The 25,374-nt window shown below is 36.6% G+C and overlaps 1 protein-coding gene across 2 annotated transcripts in view; it reads left to right on the forward strand.

Moving 5' to 3' along the window:
* The window catches only part of Mitf (transcription factor Mitf), a 65,371-nt gene that overhangs the window by 9,536 nt on the left and 30,461 nt on the right, over nt 1-25,374 (forward strand). For both annotated transcript variants that reach the window (XM_012372528.2, XM_012372518.2), the window contains exons 2-3: nt 8,775-8,982; nt 11,639-12,028. In XM_012372528.2, coding sequence (XP_012227951.1) covers nt 8,775-8,982; nt 11,639-12,028 — 598 coding nt within the window. The remainder of the gene's footprint in view (nt 1-8,774; nt 8,983-11,638; nt 12,029-25,374) is intronic.

The raw sequence follows: 25,374 nt of genomic DNA on the forward strand, positions 1-25,374 counted from the left end.
TAAACAATGTGCGTTGAAATTATCCGAATTGAATTTTTTTTTCTCTTTTTCCGTTGTCTCTCCGTCGGTTATTAATATGTGTGAAATACATTGCGTAAAATAGTTTTACACAATCGCGTATATGTGTCATAAATATTCAAACAGTTTTGTGCTACTGGCGTTAGCAGTGGTGGCTATTGAAGAAAAGAGCACAGTAGAATTATGAGTATCGTTGCTGGTGGAAGTTGAAAATGAATATGGAAGTTACGGAATACAGCTCCAATAATAGCCGCATATAAATTAACCAATATTTTTCCTTTCGGATAAAGGCAGGAAACGCATCGACCGATTCATCATGTGCGTACCTGGCCTGGGCGCGCACAAATTATCAAATATTTTTCGCTTCCGGTGGAATTGAACTGATTCAGTGTACTAAAATGCACTTGCTGAAGATAATGTAAATATCGACACCCATATTGGTGCACGTTTGGTTTTCCCATATGCGCGTTTCGCGCTGACATTTGGATCGGATCCAGATTGTAACGCGCCGTTCTATCCTCCGAGAACAAGTCGCGCAATTCTGGATTGGTTAAAAGTCGGATTTTAAAGTTGCTTGTATACATGACAATTATGATATAACACAATTTATATATAACCAGCGACAATCGTAGCCAATGACTTTGCGAATACCAAGCAAACGTATAGTTCTATTAGTTATTTTTAGTATACGTTATAGATTGTCATGTATTATTTTTAGTTCTGCCTGTCCCTCCCTCTCTCTCTCTCTCTCTCTCTCTCTCTTTCTCTCGCACGCTAATTATACGAAAAGTACGGCAGATACAAGAAAAATCTTTTTTACAAGAAAAAAATAATTATTAGTGAGAATAGAAATAATCATTGTAGATTGAACAATTTTTAATTACTACACACATTTAATGCTGTTTCTCAATTTACGTTTTACGAAATTATGTGAGTCATGTTACGGATCTAATTATATTCCGACAATGTACAATACATCTGTACATCATTTGTGTTTTAATTTACACATTTATCACCAGTGATAGTCGTAATCTATGACTCTGCAAATTTCAGTTTACAAACACCGCTGTGATTAATCTATTTTTGCAACAATAACTTATCACGCATTTTCACACTAATAATACGAGCAAATAATTCTAAAAGAAAATTGTTTCTGCTAGGAGGAAACCATTCCGGTGCAATATTTCGCAGAAAATTAACCAGATTGTCCAGACCGCATATTTCACGTGCGATTAAATTACACAAGTCATGCCCCACAGTCATCTTTGCACCATAAATGTTACTCTGACCATATCGCGAATAATTTCTCGCTAAACTGCTTTGTCGCACGAGCTAATTACATTGTGCGCGTGTCGGTCGTCGTTCACACGACCTTGTTCCTGATTTTCGTCGGGAGGCTTTCGATTACCGTCCCCCGATTACGCCACGGTAAGCGAGAATGGTAACGGTAATGGTAACGTCGCCTCTGCGCTCTGTAACATATCGGCCGATCTCCACCTCTCTCTCCTCTCTCACATACACACACACACGTGCATACAACACTCACACAAAACACACACGCTGGTTCCTGTATTTGCACAATCCGAATCCGTATCGCCCGATCGTCCGACACAGTTAACAGTAGTAGTAGCACACAGATGTATGTGCACGTACGCATCGAAGATTATGGCCGAGATTCCGTACGGTCAACTTGCGTAATTTTCCGGCTAGCAAACTCCGCGTTTGTCCTTCGTATTGAGGAACTTGCGAAAGCGTAATCTCGAGCGAGAATTCAGAGCTTACGAACCGAATTTCTGCTATAAGGAAGCGTTCACAATCGCGATTTCGATTGTATCGAAATTCGAGAACAGTCGTGTAGCTAGTATGATATATTTTTTACGAAAAATTGTAATAATAGTATATTATAGCATTTATTAATTCTGAAAAGTTTCTGAAATTCAGTGTTGATCAGTTTGATTTCATTTATGATATTAAAAAGTTACAGCTAGCCAAAATGTATTGGCAATAATAAAAATATAAAAACTGTTACATATCATTATATACAATATATTTCGATTTGATGTACTGTTTGATGTATCGTCAAAGATTTATAATCGTCGTTTCCTATTAATTCGTCGCAAAAAGATTTTATCTATCTTTATATTCTAATATTTCTAAGGCAGTTTTTCGTAGTAGGTTTCTATTTTCTATTTTGAGAAAATGTTGCAATAATTGTTACTCTTTTGTTCGTTCCGGTAATTAAAGTCCTTTTGCTCGACTTAACGCGACATGCAACCGATGTAAAGAGTTTCATGCGATCGTTTCGCTCGGGCGGGTTGTGATTAACGGTGGAAAATTTGTAATACTATATCGGAGTGAGTAGTGGTCATTTAGCAAAGCGTAGCGACCTAAGTGCACTTCGTTAGAAAACTTTGTTACTGCGGATTAATCGGTTGCATTGTATAATTCCGATCGGCACGAAAGCTTCCTTCATTTCTCAACATTGCGAATGGCAAGCTATGTTTTTAATTTCTGTCTTTAGCCTGCGGCATTTTTTATATTTTTTCCCGAGCTTTATTTTATTTTATCATATTTTTATACACAGCACGTTTTCGAAACAAATGCAAAATTATTTTGGACACTTGAAACGTATATAGAAATATTTTTAATATAAAATTTGATATTGATTGTATATTTTTAGCACTTTGACTTATCTGTCTATAAAATTGTTTCTATAAAACTGAAACGTCGTATATTTTGCCGCAGGATTGTTTTTTATATTGTTTGCCGTTGTTTTTTTCCTAAATTTTTGTATCATATTTCAAAGCTTCTACACAATACTATTTGGAGCACAAATAATATAATGGTTTACAATATTCGCTGAGAAAAACGAACACATGGAATAAAAGACGAGATTGTGGGGTTTACGTGAATGACATATCGATACAAATTGTAAATTGAGACTCTATCTGCTGACGGGATATCGATCGTTGCAATATTTAAAAGGATTATTTGTATTTTAATATTGTATTTCCGTTTCGTCATCTTTTCTTTTCGTTTCACTCTCTCTCTCTCTCTCTCTCTCTCTCTCTCTCTCTTTCTCTTTCTTTCTCTTTCCCTTACTGCTTTGCTTTCTCTTATTCGCGTCGTTTCCGTAAAGTAGATGAAGTTTTCTCGACAAGTTTCATACTTCCTGTCCGAGATAAATCGTTTTCCGCTGCCTGCTTATTACGATTATGATTGTTATTATTAGTCGACACTCCCGAGCTTTTCATAAACCCCACAAACTTTTGCAGTAGATATTAGCGATGTCGAAGAACGCGGGAGCAAAAGAGGAATTTATTTCAAACCTGTTTCGCGTACTAACGAAAGAACTTGAGGAACGAATGCAAAGGGTGATATGACATTTAATATGATGCTAAATGAATTGGGAAGAATTGGAAGAATTAGAAGAATTTTTACTTTATCTTTATGTTGTATATTTAATATTACGAGAAATTAGGCAGACTGAGAATTTTTGATTCGAATTTATAAATTTTGCTTATAAATAATAAAAAAATTTGAAGTTGGAAAGATTGATAACACAAGTATTACCTATAAATACAGTTTTACTGTTACTTATAAGTATTAAAAGAAATAATGCAATTTAAAAAAAATAAGATGTCACTTAGAAGAGGTACATTTACTATGAAATATATAAGCACTTATGTGAACGTCACATTAACTTATTGTAGTTTGCTTTTACTGTAAATTCACTTGTCCTTTTTAGGGTTAATTTTCCCTCGCAGGAATATCGAATATCGGAGTAAATGGCTGTTCGAATTTCACGATCGAGAGCCCACTTGCGACTATAATCTCCGCTTCGACGATGAAATTCCGCGCACGTACGGCTCCGTTCGGTCGCACCCGACGTCTTAGTCGAGAGTATACATTAATCCGACAAAGAAGCTACTTTCCATATTATCGCGATTTATATCAGCCGTCTGACGGAGGAGCGCACGGCTATATTTTCTCACTTAATTCATTCCGCAGGAATGAAGATAAAACTTTGGCGACGGCGAGCCACCGATTTTCTTCGAGACTAATGACATTAATACCGCCGGTCCTCTTCCTTCCACGTTTTGTAATATCTGCTCGCCGATCCTTACTTGTGCGCGCACGGGGATTTTCAGTGCTGGATTTCTCAAATAGTGCCCGCCAACTTGATATTTAAGGCAAAGTAAATTATTAAAAGGATATTGACGCGTAAATTGCAAAATATGCTATCATTATGAAGATATTTTATTTGTGTTACTTCAATTTAATAGTAGGAACAGATTTTCGTTTATTATTGTAGTCATGTTTTTTAGTATTTCGGCAATATTTGGTAGTAAAAAGTAAAATGGCCAATTGTTTTATATTGCGTAATAGAAGTTTTCATTAAATATAGAATTACAATAGGATTTAATCAATATTTAGTTAATAAAATCCTTGAAATAAAATATTCTCAGGATGGCCTCTACACATGGGGCAACACGTTTGCTAAATTCTTCACTGTGAATCTTTTCTCGAGGATTCTTTTGCGAGACCCTCGCGCGTCGCATGTAGAGACAGTGAGTAAGAAGGAGGGATCGTGCACATTTGCATGAAGCTGCCATAAGCGATCCTCCGTCGCTCTTTATTTAAGCACTAAATTCAGTATTACGGTCACCCATCCTGCTAAGCGAGACATGTATAAAAGCCCCTTCGGCAAAAAAATGCGATACGGGGCGAGAAACTCGCACGGGTATTGCGCGAGCGTACTCATACATGACCTTGGAAATTAATGGCACATCCAACGTAAAATTATTTTCAGCCCGTCCAATATCCAATATTACGAGGAGAAATATATGAGTGCGCCGTGACCACTTTCGATCTGCCGACTGTTTACGAAAAATCAAGCATGCCGCCAAGACCTTCGTAAATGCGAATCCATTTGGAATCGATATGATGGCACTGCAAATATTAAACGAGGATGCTTGAATCTATTTTAGTTTTTAATTGCTGTATACTGACTTGTGTTATTTTTCATTTTTGTTATCAGTTTCAAGATAATTAATTAATGTAGGAACTGTTCTTTGTATTGATGTGAACTGATAACAAATGTATATGTCAACAGTCAGCGTGTAGGTTCTGTCTAGTTAGATTCTAAATAACGAATAGCAGAAAGATCAATAGTTGTCGATGAGCAAACATTTTTTAGACGAGGATGACGTATTTCGACGTGTAAAGGATAATTTGACTCTTCATTCCTATACCCGGCTTTATTTTTACATTATTAACATCCGCACATTAATGATTATTGGTGGAACTTGATAAAGATCTTGTTATTCAATATTAATTAAATAGTGAGAAATAATTTTGTCCACGTTAAAGAAGTTAAAGAAAATATTACTGATATTTAATATATATGGAATTAATAATAAAATTTCATACTATAATCGATCACTGCAATGGCGAAAGTTTCTCGCAACGTTTTAAGATAATTAAATTTCTACTAAGTGAGTGCTTTTAATTAGGTCTTAACAAGAGTAATTTAGCTATATTGATTTTTAATGGCAAGTTTCGTCTAGAGGCGATATTAAATTCCCTAATTAATGGCGTAACGAGCAAGTGAAATTCGATGTAGCTATATTGAAACAATGCAAACATCCGGGAATCAAAAATACGCACTATCGAATCTACGTGCGAGCGTGTGTGTGTGTGTGTGTGTGTGTGAGAGAGAGAGAGAGAGAGAGAGAATGAGAGAAAGAGAGAGACAAGGAGAGAGCATTCGACTTTTTATCAAACATCAATACAACGATTATCTGAAAGGAATAAAACTACCCAATTCCATTCAACTTCAACTTTAGCCACAGAAAATTTTTCATGAAAAACTTTTCCAATCTTCCATCAGTATTTTCGTTCTGTTCTTTAATCGGTCACGAGTTTTCTGGCGAATTCAGTCCCACTGATAATGTAATCCTTACTTCCGATCATTATTCTTCCAGCAATTATTTTTTAAAAATTATTAGGTGTATTAAATTCCTTTTTTATGAAATTGATCCTCTCTTGATTGAGTCTTGATCTTCTCTTGATTGAGTCTCAGATTTTTATACCAGCATTTAAAGATTTAATTAATGATAATTTAAAATTAATATCAGTATAGATAAATATCTATATTATTTTTTCTTTTCAATCTAATAAAAATAAAATATATAGTTTTGCTGTATCATGATGCATCTGTCATATAATATAACATTTTAATGGTACTGAATACGTGAATACCTGAAATTAATTTTAATTAGATTTTACAAAGTTTCATAAACATGTTGATAAGGAGAGCTTTCAAAAATGAAAAGTATGAAAAGAGAAGATCAAGTTCGTCTCTTAGGCGATAGAAAAATTTGTAAGATGTTTTAATGGTCTTCGGGAAAGCCGGTGTTCTGATTAAATCGCCTTTCACGAACCAGCCGGTACTACTATTATAAAAGTTGTAACAGCTTTATTACGGCAGCCCGTAACGTGGCTGGAAATGGAAGAATTTTTAATTTTGTAATCGCACAAAGACGACGGCTCTTGAATTGAAGACTTGAGCGAATATTCAGCGTTTTCCTTTGTCGAGATGACGTCGCTTTTGTTTCTCTATTGGCTGCATGATCGAATCTCGAATTTAAAGTTTGTCAATTTAAAGTCATTTAGCTATCTTAAATAGTTATTTCTGAAGTCTCATTATCGATATATTTCTTATACTTTAATCCTCATTCAGAGGCAACATGAAGAGTTTGCTAGACTGCTCGTACAAAATAAAATTTCTTCGTGCGTATATACTTATATTTAGGACTTTGGTCACCTGACTTTATCTATATCGTTATTCTAACTTTGTTCTAGCATCTTCTGTAGTATCTGATCGGCAACGGCGCTCGTCGTCTTACGAGCGACAGTCAAAGTAAAAATATTATCACAAAATGCTTAAGGTTTTTTTTTGACATACTGCAATTTTGTAGATCAAAATATACACCAATAGATAGAAAATTAGTATTTTTTATTTGAAAAGGAATAGGTTTTGTTGGTTCTTACAACACATGAAATAGATATATGATATGATAAACGCGTAACATCTAGGAAGAAAAATTGTTTGAACGACGGGAACTAACGTCAATTCCAATTGCACAATCTCTTTATTTTGGCTTTCTCATGACCAGATCTTGGCTTTGTTCCCGAATTGGAAATGTCCTTTAGTCGACGGCAAAACGGACGCCTTGCGTGCGTCTTTATGACATATTTGTTCTTAATGTTAATAGTGCGAGAGTGAAAAATTTTATTCACGCGATATCACGCAAAAGTTAAAATGAAAGTAAAGTCTGCGAGTGCGTTTGCGATATTTTGTTCATGATGTATCTGCAAGTATTCGCCAGGATTCAAAGAAACTTTTATTTATTTTATTACTTTCCGATTTGCAATAAATTACATATTCTGAATTATATGGTCGTTTTGCCTCGCGAATTCGGGAGATTCCGAGCGTTTTCGCGCGCATATCGTCGAATCGCAGCAGCGCTGCCAAAACTCGGTAATATCGAATAACACTCATTCGACTTTACGTCCGAATCATGGCGCCATTAATTTTCCAATACCATTTGGTAGAACAATTGGGATATTAATAAAGAGAGTTCCTGTCTAGTTGAACTAGCTTTGAAGAATTTGGTGCATAGTGGAATATTCATAAATGTGTCAAATCTATTTTTTGTTTTAGAATATTTAATTATTTTATGTAATTATATAATTAATATTGCAATATCATCATATTGTCACGTTGTGCTTTTTAATCAATAAGTTATTTAGATTTTTATTTCACTTAAATAACTATAATTGCTTTATAAAAGTTGTTTATTAAGAAAAGTTGCTGTTTAATTAAAATAAAATATAATATGATAAGTTTCTAGAAATGTTAGTATAATTTTGTGCAAATCAGTAATTTAATATTTTCCATTGCAATATGATGCTTGTTGTTCACCTATCGTGTTTGTTCATTAATAATTCGTCTACTTGACCGCCGCGAATCATGTCGATTGGCTTTACGGAATTTCTTCTCGTCGTCGAGAAGATAATTCGATTCAATAGTGTTTGCATTGTGAGATTAATTGCCCTCGTTTTGGACTTGGGACTCGATATACTCATTCGATTGACAATGCTGAATATTCCCGCATTTATTGACAACAAACGCGCGGCGTCGTATTTCATTGAGCCTCATTCCGAGTGGGTTATTGCGACTCGTCATTTGCTTTGACGGTTGACTTACTATGATAACGTCAATCAAAGTGCTCATTTTACTGACAATGAGTTCATTTGTGTACACGTTAAATGTTGTTAAAAATTGCACGACAAATATTACTTTCATTAAAGTCGAGAATTCTCCAGTTAACTCAATAACACTGTAAAATATTGTCAAATTGGTTATTGTTTACAAATTTTTTATTATATTAAAAGTACCCCCTTTCTTTTCTCTCTTATCATGGCATAGTGTATTTCACATGTGTTAATTACTTTTTATATTTCTCACAAATTTTTCCATAGAGTTTTTATGGAAATATGTTTAAAAAATTAATAAGTTTTGATGCTTTGGAAATAAATTCTGTATTTAACGGATTATAATGATGTGCGATTATATTTCTTCCAAGATAGAGACATACGCGAGTTAGCACGAATATAAATGGCGAAAGTACACCGGCGAAAAATCTTGAGATAAAGTCTTACGTGAACGAAATATTGGCTTTTTTCAGTCCGCCGACTTTCAAAACAACGACTCCGACGTCGCGTACGCAATTGAAGCTGCAGCTGATGCGGGAGCAGCTGCAGGAGCAAGAGAGGCGACAGGCGGAGTTCCGGCAGAGCTTGCAGCAGCAGAGACCAGCTGCCGCACTGCCCAGACCAGTGCCGCCTACGCCATTGCCCACTATTGGCGTGGATGTTCCACCACAAGTATTGCAAGTATGTACTGTAATTATATATTGCCAAAATTTGCGTGAACGACCACAAGCAGTATTGCTCGCGCAAAAATCGAATCGTGATGTGAATGAGAATTATATTATGGTATATTGTATTACAGATTGTGCGATTATTCATTCTCTTTGCGCGAATAATTATCGAATTATATAATGTTACATATTGTAAAAGTCGAAATGCAAGTGTATTGGCGAAACATGTGTTTTATATATACATTTCTTTTATTTAATGTTAAAACTTTGTATCAGAACTGGAGAATTCGTGCTAAATACTTAAATATCGAAACCAAAATTTAACGCGGTCTTCTCAGAAAGAGTTTCGCTCTTTAAGGCTCCTGGGTAGTCACCGCAGCCATATTAGATTCGTGACGTCAGAAGCGAGAAATGACACGCCGAGAATTCTTGCGTGCCATTTCTAAATAAAATGATAATTTAACAAAGTAACACTCTAGATCGCTTTAAGACACCTGTAAAATTGTCCGAAAACTATGCTTTTTCCTTGACAGGTTATAAACAATCGTTAAATCAACCGTGAAGCGAAGCCTAATTATGCGAGAAAACACACGGTTGACAGCTGTCTGTATGAGTAGAAAATACTCCTTCTACGTTGGGCTTTCCCTGCTAATCTTAGTTTTCGGATAATTTTACAGGTTTCATGAACACGTCACATATCACAGCACTAACATTTAACGAATATTAACGAAATGGCACGCAAGAATAAATTGGGTAGTCAACATGTCATTTTTTCACGTCTAATAGTTCATCGATTCTCCACCTAAGACGCTGCATGAGAATTTCTGTCATATGGACATGTCGGTAACGGTACTAAGCTATATATATTCTGTATTTATCGCGTTTATTTTTTTGTAAACAAATTTTTGAATTATAAATTAGCATTTTGTATGTTATTCAGTAATTTACTTTTATCGTATCAATTGATTAGGTCAAACTGTTACACTATTTACTTATACAATAAATCGACTAGGTAAATTCGACTAGGTTTTTATTCCTACCACAATTATGTCGCCACTGTCAACGCGGAGTTCACGGCTACGAGACCAGGAGCCTTAAGTAGCGAAGAGCATCCGGTAATCACTGTTTGTGTTTCGGTCATTTAAAGCTTCGTGTGCAAATAAGTGTATATAAGGATGTGTTTCACTTTAAATAAAACACTTAAATTTTGAAAACACTTTGAGACATTTCTAGGAAAAAAATTTCAGATGAAAGTTGTGCGATTGCCAGAGAGATATAAGATAGTGACTTCAGTTTAACCTTGAGTTCTTCCGCCAAGGCCAAGTCAAGATCAACTTGAAATTTTTAAAGAGCACTATGTATTATTTTCGACATTTTTGAAAGATTAATTTTTTTCTGAATTTAACGATGTACAAACAATACAAGGTTGCATAAGAAAAGAAAAAGTTAACCAAAGTTGAGTGACACGGAACACGATGCGCACATCAGAATCATGTTTTATATAACTAAAGTTTTTTCTCGAAACTTTTCTCATGCAATCTTATACTTTTTATACATCATTGAACAATTAAATTTGTGAAAATGCTAAAAAAATATAGGTATGGCGCTATTTAAAAAATTTAAGTTGACTTGAATCTTGATAACAGAACTCAAAATTACTATTTTATGTTTTCTTTAACGGTTATACAACTTTTATTTGAAACTTTTTTCTCAAAAGTATCATGTTTTCGAAATATTTACATTATTTAAAATGAGACTCTTCCTTCTTCTCTCTCTCTCTCTCTCTCTCTCTCTCTCTCTCTCTCTCTCTTTCTCTCTCTATGTGTGTGTGTGTGTGTGTATATGTGTTGTGATGAACATGGCTAAGATAACGATATCTTATAGTTTCGAGATCCCGGTAGTTTGCCGTATCGCGGTAAGGCGAACCGAATTCTGTAGCATCGTTAATAGATCCATTCGGTACACCACGTCTATACTGTTAAACCTCCTGGAATAATGCTAGCTAGTAAGAGAGCGTACGAAAGGCAAGGAGGGCAACTAGTCGCCCGATGGTTTATCTTGCAATTAGCTCCGCGCAACATGGTTGTTGCATTTACGGAAGACCGAACGCAGTTACCATAATGTCTTCGTTACGTAACATTTTCACACTTATTTGTTTAGCTCAGTAAGATCATCTCTTTAAGGTTACATATTTTCTTTAATTTGGATGCTGTTGTAATAATTTTAAGATTTAGAATGATTATTGTAGGATAATTTAGAACAATGTCGAAATTTAATCTTTTTATATTAGATACATTAGATATTCCCATATTAGATGTATTAGACAACATTTCTGGATCCTTGATCTTTAATCCGTGAGTTTTCTTAATTTTCCTTGTTGCAGTATTTGCACACTCTGTGCGAGGAAGACAAATCAATAATGCGAATAATGTTGCAAATTAAGGCTTAACAAATTTTAGTTTAATCTTTATTTAAATCTCTTTTTTTTTTAGATCGTCGATTATTCAATATATTTACGAAATTAGAAATCTTCATAATTAATAAATCGAAGCGTAATAAGTAATAAGAATAAAATTGCGTACGAAGAATGATAGTTGACCGAGGGTCTCACAGTACACATGACACGCTGAGAATCTCAGGGCTAATGCAGTGATGTGCTGTTTGTTTAGGTGCGTACACTCTTGGAGAATCCAACGCGTTACCACGTAGTGCAAAAGCAGAAAAATCAAGTGCGTCAGTACCTGCATGAATCGTTCCGCGGCGGCGGTGGCGGCGACGGCAATGCGGTCGTCGGTGGTAGCGCCGGTAGCGAGGGCGGTGGCAGGACACCGGTCGACTCCGGGCCACCGCCCGTTCCAATGGTGGTGCAAAGTGCACCACCCGGCCCGCAGCTGCATCACCCAAAGCCGCAGCATCCTCATCTCGCTTCGTATCCGCACGGCCCCACGCTGCTGCCACATCATCCCGGTAACCCCACGGTAGTCTCGCCGAGCCCGGACCCCGCCACTACCGGCACCATGTCTCCAGGTCTGTCCAGCGTCGCCACCAGCAACTCCGAGGTAAGTGTGTAATGCATATAGCGATTGGATAGCACAAATAGAGCACAGTTTCTCAAATAAAAAAAAAAAAAAACGTGAGAAATATCTGACAATGACCTACATCCAACTTTTTTCCTAAGTTAATCTAATGTGCAATTTTTGATGCAAAAGTTTAGTTAAAATTGATAAAAATTTATACCAAAGCCGAGAGATTAATTTTAAGTTTTGAGGATCGAAATATAGTAATAGAATCGCTACGGAAAATATAATTTTATTTCTTTCTGTTAATTTAAATTATCGTAACGTAATCTGTAAGTTGAAAAATGTGCGAGTTTTTTGATCAATCAAATTGAGACGACGTATTTATACGAGTACGTATCGAGACGCAACGACGTGAGGAAAGCTATTTTTCTAAGTCATTCCCGTTCATTCCATCCAATTTAAGTACGACGTTTTCGATTAACGCTAACTGGTCTTATGTAATCCATTGGTTATTCCGCATCGCCGGGCACAACTTCACTCTCTCGTTCGTTTAATAATTAATCACGGGTATTCTCAACATCAGCAATTCTTGCGCAATCTCGCGAAACACGCATTTGCAAATAATTTCTCGGCGAGATTTTAACCCATTTGCTCTCGTCGCCGGCCGATTCTTCGCGATCGTTGTTCGTCGCCGAGCGAGGCACATCGTTTTTTTCTTTTCTTGCAGTTGTCTTAAAGGAATCCGCAAACTCGAGAAATCGCGTATGCATTTAGCACGATACCGGGAGCACGTTTCACAACGCTGCAATGTCAAAATAGGATTCGCGGCACGTATGCGGTGCTAATTGCCGCCCAGGTCTGTAAATCGATCTGATTTGCGTCGCAAAGTAGATCCGTAAACAGATAAGAGGCAACTTTGAAAGTAGGTTCCTGAGCTTTGGCTCGTGTTCTGACCGCGAATTTAGTGTCGCGGGTTTTCGAATCGTTGAGGACATCATGTGTGCACGACATATTATTTTTACAAGACGAGAACGTTTCTATACTGAGAATAGCCATTTTTAGCGCCATATAACGTATGAAAATGCATATGAACAAACCACGTTTAAGGAAGCGCATTTGCAGCAGTGTAAATTCTTTTTAGCGAGATATATTTTAACCCATCCAATATGATGTTATCTTTTTTTGATATACTGCATATATAATATTTATAATATTGTATTGAGGTAATATTGTATATATTGTATTGTATGTTTGCTTTGAATGGTAGTAGATAAATTAAAAATTCGAAATTAGTATGTTTTATTTATCGTATTTTAAATTGCAACGTCTACAACGGTTTAGATATTAAGATGTATAAAGCCACTTCTCTCTCTCAAAGCATCAAATATGTTCCGCTGTGGACGAAGAGAATTTTACTATTAAATCCAGCTCTCTGATTTAAAATTGTTGCCAGTACCAGCTTATTACGACGTAATATTCCACACAAAACTTAGAGTCAGCAAACTTTTAACGCCAAACACGCGCTGAGAAAGCGTCTTTGCGTCGCGTTCTTCTTAATTCGCTATCGACGCAGAAATTTTTGTCGCGATTAATCCACGTGGCTGTCATCAACGTTACAAAACTCTCGATGCATGTAAAGAGAACGCATTTTATCACCGAGTTTTTCTAATTCTCCTATGTCATAAGCTGAAAGCAGTAATATCCGCGCTGTCGTTGTGCGTGCAGTACCCGGTATATGGCGCGTATGAGAAACGAGCTAGTGGCTCGTTAACTCGTTAGCTTTACGATCTTGGAGCTCTTAATAAGGCGAAATTGTTTTTGGTGACGATGCACGTACACATATATACACACATGCGACACAGAGCGACCGTCTTTCAATTGATTCTTTGATCCGCCATGCCCCGCTGCGGAAGAACTCGTGTATACGGAGTGTCTCAACCGAGCGAACGTTTGAAACGTTCTCGATTTGCGAATCCAACCGGGTTTTCTCGCTTGCGATTTTTCCCTTGCGTTGATTAAACTGTTTCACGTGCGAACTTTTCGGAAATCAAACAAATTCAGACTATTTGTGGGATGTGTGAAAAAAACTTGCTTTTAAAATACAGACACGTGAAACGTGAGCAAATTGCGTTTATTTGCATACTCGTGGCTATTCGTGCTAAAAGCAAAACACTTGAATGAAAAATAACAAATAATAAAATTTTTCTTACCTGACGATTATGTAAAGTTTCTTAGAGATAATTTTATATACTTTTACAATGTGATATATCATATTGTTGAACATAATACAGTATATAAATTGTAATATACACTCACCCGAAAAAAAAGCGGTACACTGAAAATGTGGGAAAAATTCATCAAATTTCAACTGACGATAACTTCGTAAATAATAAAGATAGAAAGTTCTATAAAATATGGAAATGAAGCTAAAAATCTCTACTTTAAGAATCAATTTATTTCAATGTTGCAAAATAAATTTATTGAAAATGGCGGATGACAAAGCGCGAGCATGCAAAATTGAAAAATAATGGTTCGAGTTTGCGACGGTGCACGGTATAAACAAAAAATTGTAGCTTATTGGGATCAAAAGCGTACGAAAGTACAGAGTCTCCTCTTTAAAATGCTTTTTTATGCATCTCGATACGATGATTTTTCGCCGAGAGATTCGCATTTGAAGAAAAAGGCAGATTCTTACTTCAAATGCGAATCTCTCAGCGAAAAATCATCGTATCGAGATGCATAAAAAAGCATTTTAAAGAGGAGACTCTGTACTTTCGTACGCTTTTGATCCCAATAAGCTACAATTTTTTGTTTATACCGTGCACCGTCGCAAACTCGAACCATTATTTTTCAATTTCGCATGCTTTTGCTTTGTCATCCGCCATTTTGGAGAAAATTGTTGCACATTATTGCGTTATGAATTTTCGAACACTAGACATCCAAACTTTTAAAATGGTTTTTAAAAAATCCTGCTAGCTGTATTACGTGCCGAGATATTCAATTTTGAACCAGACCGAATTGCAAGAATAAGAATTCCGTGGTCATCAGCTCCGCGGTATTTTAAAACTCCAAACTCTTCTTACGGTTGTAAGTGTCAATTCTGCTTTTAGCGTTACCCAGGATCAACGGCGTGGACGTGGCAGAAATCTGATCCCGTGTGTGTGTGTGTGCGTGCACCACTGGGATAAGGACCTCATGGCTCGTCAGGTCCACGATATTTAACGACTCCAAACCCTCCCGGTGGTGCGTGTACAATTGCGTGTGCGCGCGCGTATATTAATAATGGGTATGACCTCCTCGTGCGCGTATTACCTCATTCATGCGACGAGGTATACTCCTTATTAATGTTCTAATTTCAGACTGCGTAATGTCATTCCACTCTATTTCAAGAACTCTTCGAAGTTCTGGCAATGACTGAGGAGCAGGTATATGATTTCGTACTTTTCTGTTAATATTGTCCCATAGGTGTTCAATGGGATTTAAATCTGGACTCATTGCTGGCCATTCGAGTCGATTTATGCCAACTTCATCGTAGAAATCAAGCACTTTTCTCGCAATGTGCGGTCGAGCATAAACAAAAAGTCAGGGCGGAGAAATCACAAAAGATCTGCAGACATCTCCTTCGGATGCAAAACAATTGATTGAAAAATAATGGTTCGAGTTTGCGACGGTGCACGGTATAAACAAAAAATTGTAGCTTATTGGGATCAAAAGCGTACGAAAGTACAGAGTCTCCTCTTTAAAATGCTTTTTTATGCATCTCGATACGATGATTTTTCGCTGAGAGATTCGCATTTGAAGTAAGAATCTGCCTTTTTCTTCAAATGCGAATCTCTCGGCGAAAAATCATCGTATCGAGATGCATAAAAAAGCATTTTAAAGAGGAGACTCTGTACTTTCGTACGCTTTTGATCCCAATAAGCTACAATTTTTTGTTTATACCGTGCACCGTCGCAAACTCGAACCATTATTTTTCAATTTTGCATGCTCGCGCTTTGTCATCCGCCATTTTCAATAAATTTATTTTGCAACATTGAAATAAATTGATTCTTAAAGTAGAGATTTTTAGCTTCATTTCCATATTTTATAGAACTTTCTATCTTTATTATTTACGAAGTTATCGTCAGTTGAAATTTGATGAATTTTTCCCACATTTTCAGTGTACCGCTTTTTTTTCGGGTGAGTGTATAATAGTACAATGGTTAATAATTTTCAATTGAAAATTAATAGCGAAATCGATTAACAATAAATATTCTAGTCGACACATAGCTGTCGTCGAGACGGAAAATGCCGCATGCGAAATAAAGAATGGTCTAAACTCACACCTCGCGAAAAGAAAACTTGAAAACAATTCTGAGACTTAATATGTGAATATTTTAATGTGTAAATAGATAAAATTTATATGCTCCAACTTTTCTAAAATTGGTGCAATTTTATATTTAAAGGCATTTCTGATCGAGTCTATCTATATATATTTATTAATTTGTACTGTTATCGTGATCTTTGCATAGGTTTTATGCTTCTGTTTGCTCTTGAAAGATTTTGAAATTATATAGGCAATATGCAAATATGGTTGTATATATAGTAGCGGAAGTCTCGAGGAAAATAGCAGCAGACTAATATTTTTGAGCCTCTTCAAACGGCTCTTCGTTCGCCAGTTAGCCCGGCGGCGGCGTCAGTTCTCCATTTTGAATAATGGATCAGACGCGCGTTTCGTAGGACAAAGTAGATATTCGCGGCATTTGCCGATGGAGGACAAAGTGCTTTTAGTCAGATACCCGCCTATGGCAATTTGCGCGATGCATTCGTTGGCATATATTCCCGATTATGGATGTTCGGTATCGCCAATAGGTATTCAATATCTCTAGAGCCCTACAAGATGGAAATGTTTCGATCGGCGAATGGGATGTTATTTTTGACAAATTGTATATACAGAATGCCCCAAATTTCATTTTTAAGAGCATTATTTGATAAAAATTTTTAATATCTAAAAAAATCACTGATTTCTTTTTACTCGTTTAATATTATACTTTTTTAAATCTACTTTGCTAAGTTTTATTATGACGAACATGTCACAAACCGTAACGTTCGTACGGTTTGGAAAGAAGCGTACATCGTAAATTATGCTGCAAACAAGGTATACTTAAATTGTGAGAGCAAGTCGCTTTTACTTTTCGCTTGCCGATTGCAGCAACAGAAACAGATAGCACTGAGCAGCGATTTCTTTTGCTTTGATATTCGACTCACATTCGTGAACATGAGGAAATTGTAGTCTCTGTTGAAGAGTCGTAAAAAACAGTCGTAAAAAGAGAGGACACATTTAGCATCCTTTAGCTTTTTGGTCGTGTATCTCGACCGTGCAGTTACAACGTTTTAACAACACCTCTTGTTTGAGAACGCATGCCCGTGTGCAGATTCGCGCGATTTGATATCTCGTGGATGGATTCTACTCTTGAGATTTTATTGCGTGTGAGAAATGATTTCGATAGCGTGTGTCACCGGTATCGTGATTGTTAGAGCGCAATTAATCTTCGTTACATGTATGATATATTGAGTGATGTGTGTTTATAATCACTGTCAAGATCAATGTTTTTACAATCAAATAATTTTATAAAGATTTGGAAATTTTTTAAACTTTTTTACACATTGAGGACCGGAATTGGCGTGTTTTGTTTTTGAAACGTTGAGGACGGGAAATGTCGATTCATGTCTTTGGAATGATCTTACGCGGCATTGTTATCTTAAATATATCTTGTGTGTGTATATATATATATATTTGTCCGATAACAATGTCGCGTAAGACCATGCAAAAGACGTGAATCGACATTTTCAGTCCTCAACAAAAAAAAATATATATACAATATATATGTATAACGTGTACGACAAAAGATAAACTTATCAAAATAATTAATACACGCACGATTTAAAATTGCTCCGAGAATGTGCGGAAATACTTTTATACAGTCAACATTGTATGATCCGCAATATGTTAAGGCAGAGATCTTTTCTTCTTTTTGAGCAAATTTCTTAATGCTATTTGAAACGTGCTTATATCTTAGGATTACCAAGTCTTGACGTTGGTGTGTTAGCGACTTAATTTTCATTGGGTTGACATTCGCGATATATGCAGGCCTTAAGCTCTTAATACATCGCGGTTTGAATGGCTTAGGATCTTAATATGACTCTGGTATTTGCACCTGTTGCAATGCAGAAATCTCATTTGTACGCTGGCATTTAACAGTTTCTCACTTGATATATATTCAACAGGATTCAGTGTCAGAATAGTATGATTAAGAGCGAATATATTTATATTGTTTTATTCCTTTTGTATTACATATGAATATTTTGATTTTGGAACGAACAGAGTTTAAGGAACAAAATCAGAGAAAATCGAGAGACTAACTTAACTATAATAATTGAATTACAAACTACGGAAAATTATTCGAAAAAATTTGTATTATGATAGAATATTTTTTTGTTAAATTTTGGCCTATTTTGGCCTAAATAAAAAGGCAAAAGCTTTTAAATCAATCGAGTTTATTATAGATTTATTTCCAGTAAAACTTCCAACAAAGTTAATTTCACATCGGACAATACGATCGATTTGATAGTGAGGCAGCGCTAAGCTATTCTTAATTTATAGATAAAATATAAATACCTCGCCCTGGACCTGGAATCGATTGGCATAAATCTTTCATCGCGGTTGAAATATTCTGGTTTCTAGAATATAAGGTCGATCGCACAGCATGTCGAAGACAGAAATGAAGAATCGTAAATTAGCAACAGCATGTACGTTTAGGCTGCGTTACATAATGGATATTCCTCGCCCATCTTCCAGTCTGACATTCCACCTAAATATTCTCTACCGCTTTTCTTGCCTGCTGCAGTATTTCAGCCGATTGCGTTATTCCGGCAGTTTTAGTTAGCGATGCCGATAGATCGTGCTTACCAAATATGAGATTTGTTTCTGTAACCAAGCGGAGTGTCTCGTATTTGTAACACGAGATCGGAATACGTAATACGAGGTGAAAGAGATAATCTAGATCCATATTCAAAATATGACTCGCTAGGATTGTCTTGCCGGTTGATCTATCATTCTACACAGTAGAAATTCAAGGACGAGAAAGGCGTGTCACCATTATTCCGATTTTGTCCAAAGTAGGTACATTCTATAATATTAACGTTCTATGCAACTCTATATTGCTACTCCTGCATCTATAGAATTTTTTTCACATACAAACGTGTACTTTTATATAAGAAAAGAATGAAAAAGAAAGAAAACACAATGTACAATCGAAATGTATTTTGGCGATGAATGAAATTTTTGTTGACATAAACTTTTCGAAACGAACGATTCAATTCACAGTTAAGACTGACAACAACCTGTTGCGACGACTGTTGGCAGTCGAGTGAATGGTCGAGCGCGTGGCGTGCAGACCGAGCGCGACCGAGTGGTAGCGAGCGGGACCGAGCGGACTTGACGCGTCAACGAAGCGCTGCTGGGCCGGGCACGCTCTTTCAGAATACGAGTTTGTCGTCGCATCGCGAGGTGTGTTGCTTGTTGCTCCTGGTGAGCGTGCAGCGTGCGCGACCTATTGTCTCCAGGTGTGTTTCGCGCGATTGTTGACCAGTCGACCATTTAACTTCGTCTATGCTGGTCGTGACTCACGAGCGACCTTCGAACGCGAGCGCGCTCTTTCCGCACGTTTTGTGTATTGCCGCGCGCGTATCGATCGATCGATAGCTCTTTCGAGGTGCACAAGCGCGTACTTTGTGACAAATACGACACGCCGGTCGCGCACGCCTCGTATTCGCCAGTAAGGCGTATTGCAACTCAATTGGAATGATTGTCCGAAGTGCCATCTCTGTGATCTCTGAGCGAGAAATTTAACTCGATTGCGGGATTGCTATTTTTTTTGCGCGCTTTTTGAATACGAGTATGAGCGACGCTTCCAACGCGAATGCAGTTCAAAATTGAACCTAAGAAAACGAGGAGATACGCCGATATTTTTACTGTGGATTTAATTAATCATTAGTCGAACGTTAAATAAAATTGTAATTGTTGAAGAAGAATGAAATCAATTGGAATCTCAATGATGGATATAACGTTGAATTTCACTTCTTAAACGTGTAGTGCCAGTTAAGAATTACGGGTAAAAGCATCTGAATCGCTACCGTCCTCGTAAAAGTATTTCACGACGGATTTATTTGTTTCAACGCGATCAGAATGGTATGAGACACATCGAGGTACGAGAAACTTGATTCATTGAAGACGGTATAAGTGTGACAACCTTGGAAGCGTTGGACAATTGCACGAATAGATTCAATCGGTAGATTTAGAATCTTACTGTTTCCTAGAACGCAAGGATTTCTTCAAGATTTTTCCTCATGCGACCTCGCGCCTTGTCCTTGCGAATTCATCGGACTATAACCGGCGCCGAGTGTCATGCAATTCCGCATGCATCAAGTATTTCTAACAAACTTTCCTTAAAACTTCCTTGAGATGATGGAAAAAAAAACTATCTTTAATGGTTATGAAGAATAATTAAAGTTTTTAAAATATTTCAACGTTTATAATCAAATCGTATTCAAGATAATCTCCAATCGTGTGTGTGCGTGTGTGTGTGTGTTTGTACAGATAAGAAAGCATTCACACACATTTTTTTTTACTTATACTCTAAAATCTGTTAACAATACAACCTCAAAATATATCTATAATTTATCTTCGAAGAGAGTGATTTCGAAGAAAGAAAAACAATTATCATCGGAATACTTTCGCGGATCGAGAGGTGCGTTATCTGGTAGCTGCGACCTTGAGCCGAAACGCGCTTGCAGGTGAAACGCGGTGGCAATCGATACTCGGTACACGCACAAGCAAGTGAGCGATCGATCGAAGAAAATGGGCTTCTCTCTGTCGCGGCCGCGTCGCCCATTCTGACGACGAAAGTGTCATCGATCGACCCAATTGCAATCGTCTCTCTCTCTCTCTTGCAAGCAACGTCGCGACACCGGGAGCGTGACACGGATGACGACGTCTGGAGAGAAACGCGCGGATTGAAGAAACGCTCGCGCGACCTTCTCGCAGACGAAACACGAGGCCCAACGAAGCACGGCCGATACGTTTCTGTTATCTAATTGCCGGCGCTGACTGGGCAAGCGTCTAAGAGCATCGACTTAGTGACTTACAATCATCGTTGGAAGCATCGTCTCGGATTGGAATGTTATCAATGCTCCGCAAGATTATCACGACCGGAAACAGTTTGACGAATTTCATCGATTGAGGATTTCAAAAGTGATTGTGTAATAATTAAAAAAAAAAGACATTAATGATGACTACTGTTGAAAGTATCGTTTGGAATGAATAAGCATGCATCAAGTTTATTGATCGCAGAATAAAAATTCATTAACGATTTGAAATGTGTGGATGGAGACTTCAAGATCTTTGACGATATTCAATTATCTTATTGCTAACGGTGATTAAATGTGAATGTCTTTCGACATTTGTGATCGAAGATTATCGCTAATAAATCGACGAGTGTCAATCGTAATAAAAGCATCACTTAACGATCTTCAGCATTTTATATTTTTGAAAGATTTTTCCTTATTCAAGGATTATATATATCTTTTATACTGACAAGTGACTGTGCCAAGTTCAGAGATGTCTTTCTCAAATTTGAAGCATTGCAGACTTTGGAGAATTCTTCTATGAAATGATTCATCGCATCGATCAGAGTTTAATTTAATATCTTATTCGACAAATAACAATGGATTGTTTCGGTGCGATCTGTATGGCCTGCGTGTTCACGTGATTAATCGAATCGGAAATCGGTCGGCGAAGATCGTAACATCCTCAGAGGTACATCGGTAGTACTCGGAAAGAAATCAACTGGAAGCGACTGCTTCGCGAGCACGTGTCGATTATCAACGGTTACCGCTGCATCATGCCAGTATTTAACATTATCGCGCGGAGGTGTAAGGTGAGTGAAGTGAATTAGAAATTATTGGCTCGGAGCCAATTTTGCGCGCTAATTTTGGAGATTATCAAATATTGTCTTTCTTTTCTTCAACGCCACATGGCCTTTTACTGCGATCGACGTCGATAAACATTATTTTTAGATCACATTTAACGAACAAAAACGGATACGGTTAAGGCAGCACTCGCGGAAAACGCTTTATTTTAGACGATTTTTTAAATTAATTTCTGAAATTTATGCCAAGGTTGAAAAAAAAAATATATAAAAATTCTTGTTAACATAATTTAACATTGAATGTGTTGTATACACTTACATTTAATTTTCATATAACTGTTTATTCTTTTCATTCTTTTTATTAGGTATTTTTTACCATTAAATGCGACAAGTCCAAGTATCGCGCTGAAAACTGCATTTTATCTCAACGGGTCGTAACTTTCGTTTTCGCGACAACGATACATACACTTAGATCATTATGCAATGAGCATAAAGTTAGCAGGTTGTTTTGACCATGTGCAATAATCGTGTCGCGTTCTTGGTAATTCTGTAATTTCCATTCAAGCAACGAAACCGAGGAAATTTTTCTTTTAATATAATCTTGTGTATTTCGTGTTCTTGCGTCGTGTACAATGATAAGATAGAGTGCGTCACAGATAAAGGTATTCGTCACTGCTCAACACCAAGGTTGTTGTTACAGATCTTTCACTGTCGCATTAATTACAATATCTTTTAAAGCCTCATTGTGAAGTGGGATTTGCATATTCATAAGTGTAATTATATATAGAATAAGCTATTTGAACATTCCATTATCTGTTAAAAATATTTAAAAAAATTATATTTAGAACTTGTTTTATTACAATTTTTTTTACAAAGAATCTAATCAAAAAATATTATTATGTAATTATTTAAATTGATTTATCATTTCTATAATGTAAAAATATTGGATTTTAAATTAAGAGTTTCTGAAACAATTTTTTCTGCTTATGATACTTTAGAATCAATTTATCGTAATTATTTATAAATTAATTTGAAAACTCTTACATTATAAATAGTTTGTGATAGCATAAAATATAGTAATTTCTAACTAATAGCGACACTAATTAAAGTTGATTCTTGTTATTCGTACCATTGAAAATTGTTGAAATACGATGAAATCCAAATTTCGGGCTTATGCTCGACAAACAATTACCAGTCAGTAATGTCGTGTTTACATCACGATCGTCTGACAGATGTAGCTGATCGGCAGATTAATTACTTTATCAATGGCATGTTTCGACACGCTAATCTACGTGTCACGTATGTCTTTTTCTTTCTATCTGATTCTGTCGCGAATTGTCACGTAGATGCTGATAATCTATCAGTTGAACGGTCATTTTTCTCGCAATTGTTTCGGTACATAAAATAAACCGATAGAAACCGTCAATTTAGACAAATGTGACATTTCGAAGGGGAAGCTATTTTAAAACGTAAGAATTTTAATACATTATGGATGTAAAATTGATTTTCAATCTTGACGTTGAATTTCATCTTGTTAGCAAAAGGAAGACTTTTCTCACATACATATATAATACCGATAATCATCATATATGTGTGTATACATCAATAAGGATTGTAGTCGTGTTATTCTATAGATAAACATCAATTGTATGTCATGTTATCAATTTTATTTTGACATATCATTAATCATTATACACACATATTTTGATTAGAAAACAATGCGAGAACATACAGTTATCTCGCTTATTTCCGTTTGAAAATAATCGCACGCACACTCATGGATTAATAACTTACGTCCGGCCCGTCTTTATGGGAATTCGTGAATTGCCGTGGAATGAATCGTCGTCGGATTTCGACGATTTTATGGAAAGGAAACGCCGACGCTGGTATATCGGAAGCGCGCGTCGGAGCGTGAGAGAAAAAGGATGTTCCCTTTCGGATGCACACCGGATGCAGGTTAGCTGCGGCTGGCGGTGCCAACGGTGCGTTCACGTAATCCGCATCCGATGAACATCGTAACGATATGCTGCGGTCGGGATAATAGCTTAATGCACGCGAAATCCTCGAAGCTGGCTCTGAACTGACATAACATCAGAGACGTTGCGCACACATGTGTGTGGTCCATGAAGACGTGACGTTACGTGTCCTCAAATAAAGCGTCGGTGAAGTAGTTGCGTTACGTAACGACGCGCGATAATCATGATAATTAGGTTGACGCTTCCAGATAAAAAAGGTAACGCTGTGCATATAGATGCGTATTCGCAAGGGATACTTAGCGATAAGAAGCATCTGGCGCAATTCTCAATAATTTTTGAAAAGTACATAAATGCTCAAGGTGTTCTATTATTTCATCGAGTGCACAGATAAGGAAAAGGGCCAAATCAGGCTGTTTCATTGATAGCTTTTCAGTTATTTGCGATTAAAAATTAAATTTTGATTGATAGATAATAAAATATTACGCTTTATTCAATTCTAATTGGATTTTGTATCAATAATATCTTATCTGCACTTGAGATTGCCAAGTTATTAAGATATTTGAGACTGAAAATTAAGAGGTTTGCGGAGATAATCAAATGGACATTTGTGAAGGTAAAATTTTAAATTTAGGAAGGGACGAAAAATTGCGCGCTATGTGAGACACCTACGTCATACGGAGATGATTTATAAAGCTCCGCTGCGATAAAGTTGCAAGATACAAATGCGCTAGACGTTGCAATTCGAATTCACTTCTACTGGGGACGAGCCGGCAGTATCAAATGTCAAATTATGCGTAATTTCGTTCATTGCAACAGCGCGGTGCGCACACGCGACACAGAGAAACGAGGCTTCGTCTGCAAGTATCACTTGGTACTTGGTGGCAGTTGGTTAGACGTGCATTACGGACTCAGTATCTCATCTCCGAGAATAATCCTTTAGAAATAAAAACGTGACTTGGAAAAAAAAAACGAGGTCCTTGATATTTTGCAAATTCAATTGTATTGTGCGCCAACTAGGTTACATGATCGCGTTTTGCATAAAACGGTAGATTATTCCGTTTGATTTTTATACTCGCGGGGCGGGAGAGGAGGGGGGTTTTCTACCGCGCTCTTGTGCTTGTAAGTAGATGGACGCTTTGATTTGTTTTCACATCACGTACAGCTGCAATCTACGGAATTAATAATAATTCATATTTATTGTCTCATGAGTGTTTATCTCTTTTGATATATTGTAATAAAATTTTGCATTTGGCGCACAATATTTCTCAAAATATTTATTTACGAGCTTAAAACATTTTGTAATGAATTCCCAAACAGATCCAACTGTTCTACATAAATATTTTATACGCATTAATAAATCGCAAAATATTTCGCGATGTCTCGTAATTTAGTTTACGTTATGCGAAACAGATAAAAATATCCGGATAACAATATAGAATGT

Source organism: Linepithema humile, chromosome 1, assembly GCF_040581485.1.
Source record: "Linepithema humile isolate Giens D197 chromosome 1, Lhum_UNIL_v1.0, whole genome shotgun sequence".
Taxonomy (NCBI): Eukaryota; Metazoa; Arthropoda; class Insecta; order Hymenoptera; family Formicidae; genus Linepithema; species Linepithema humile.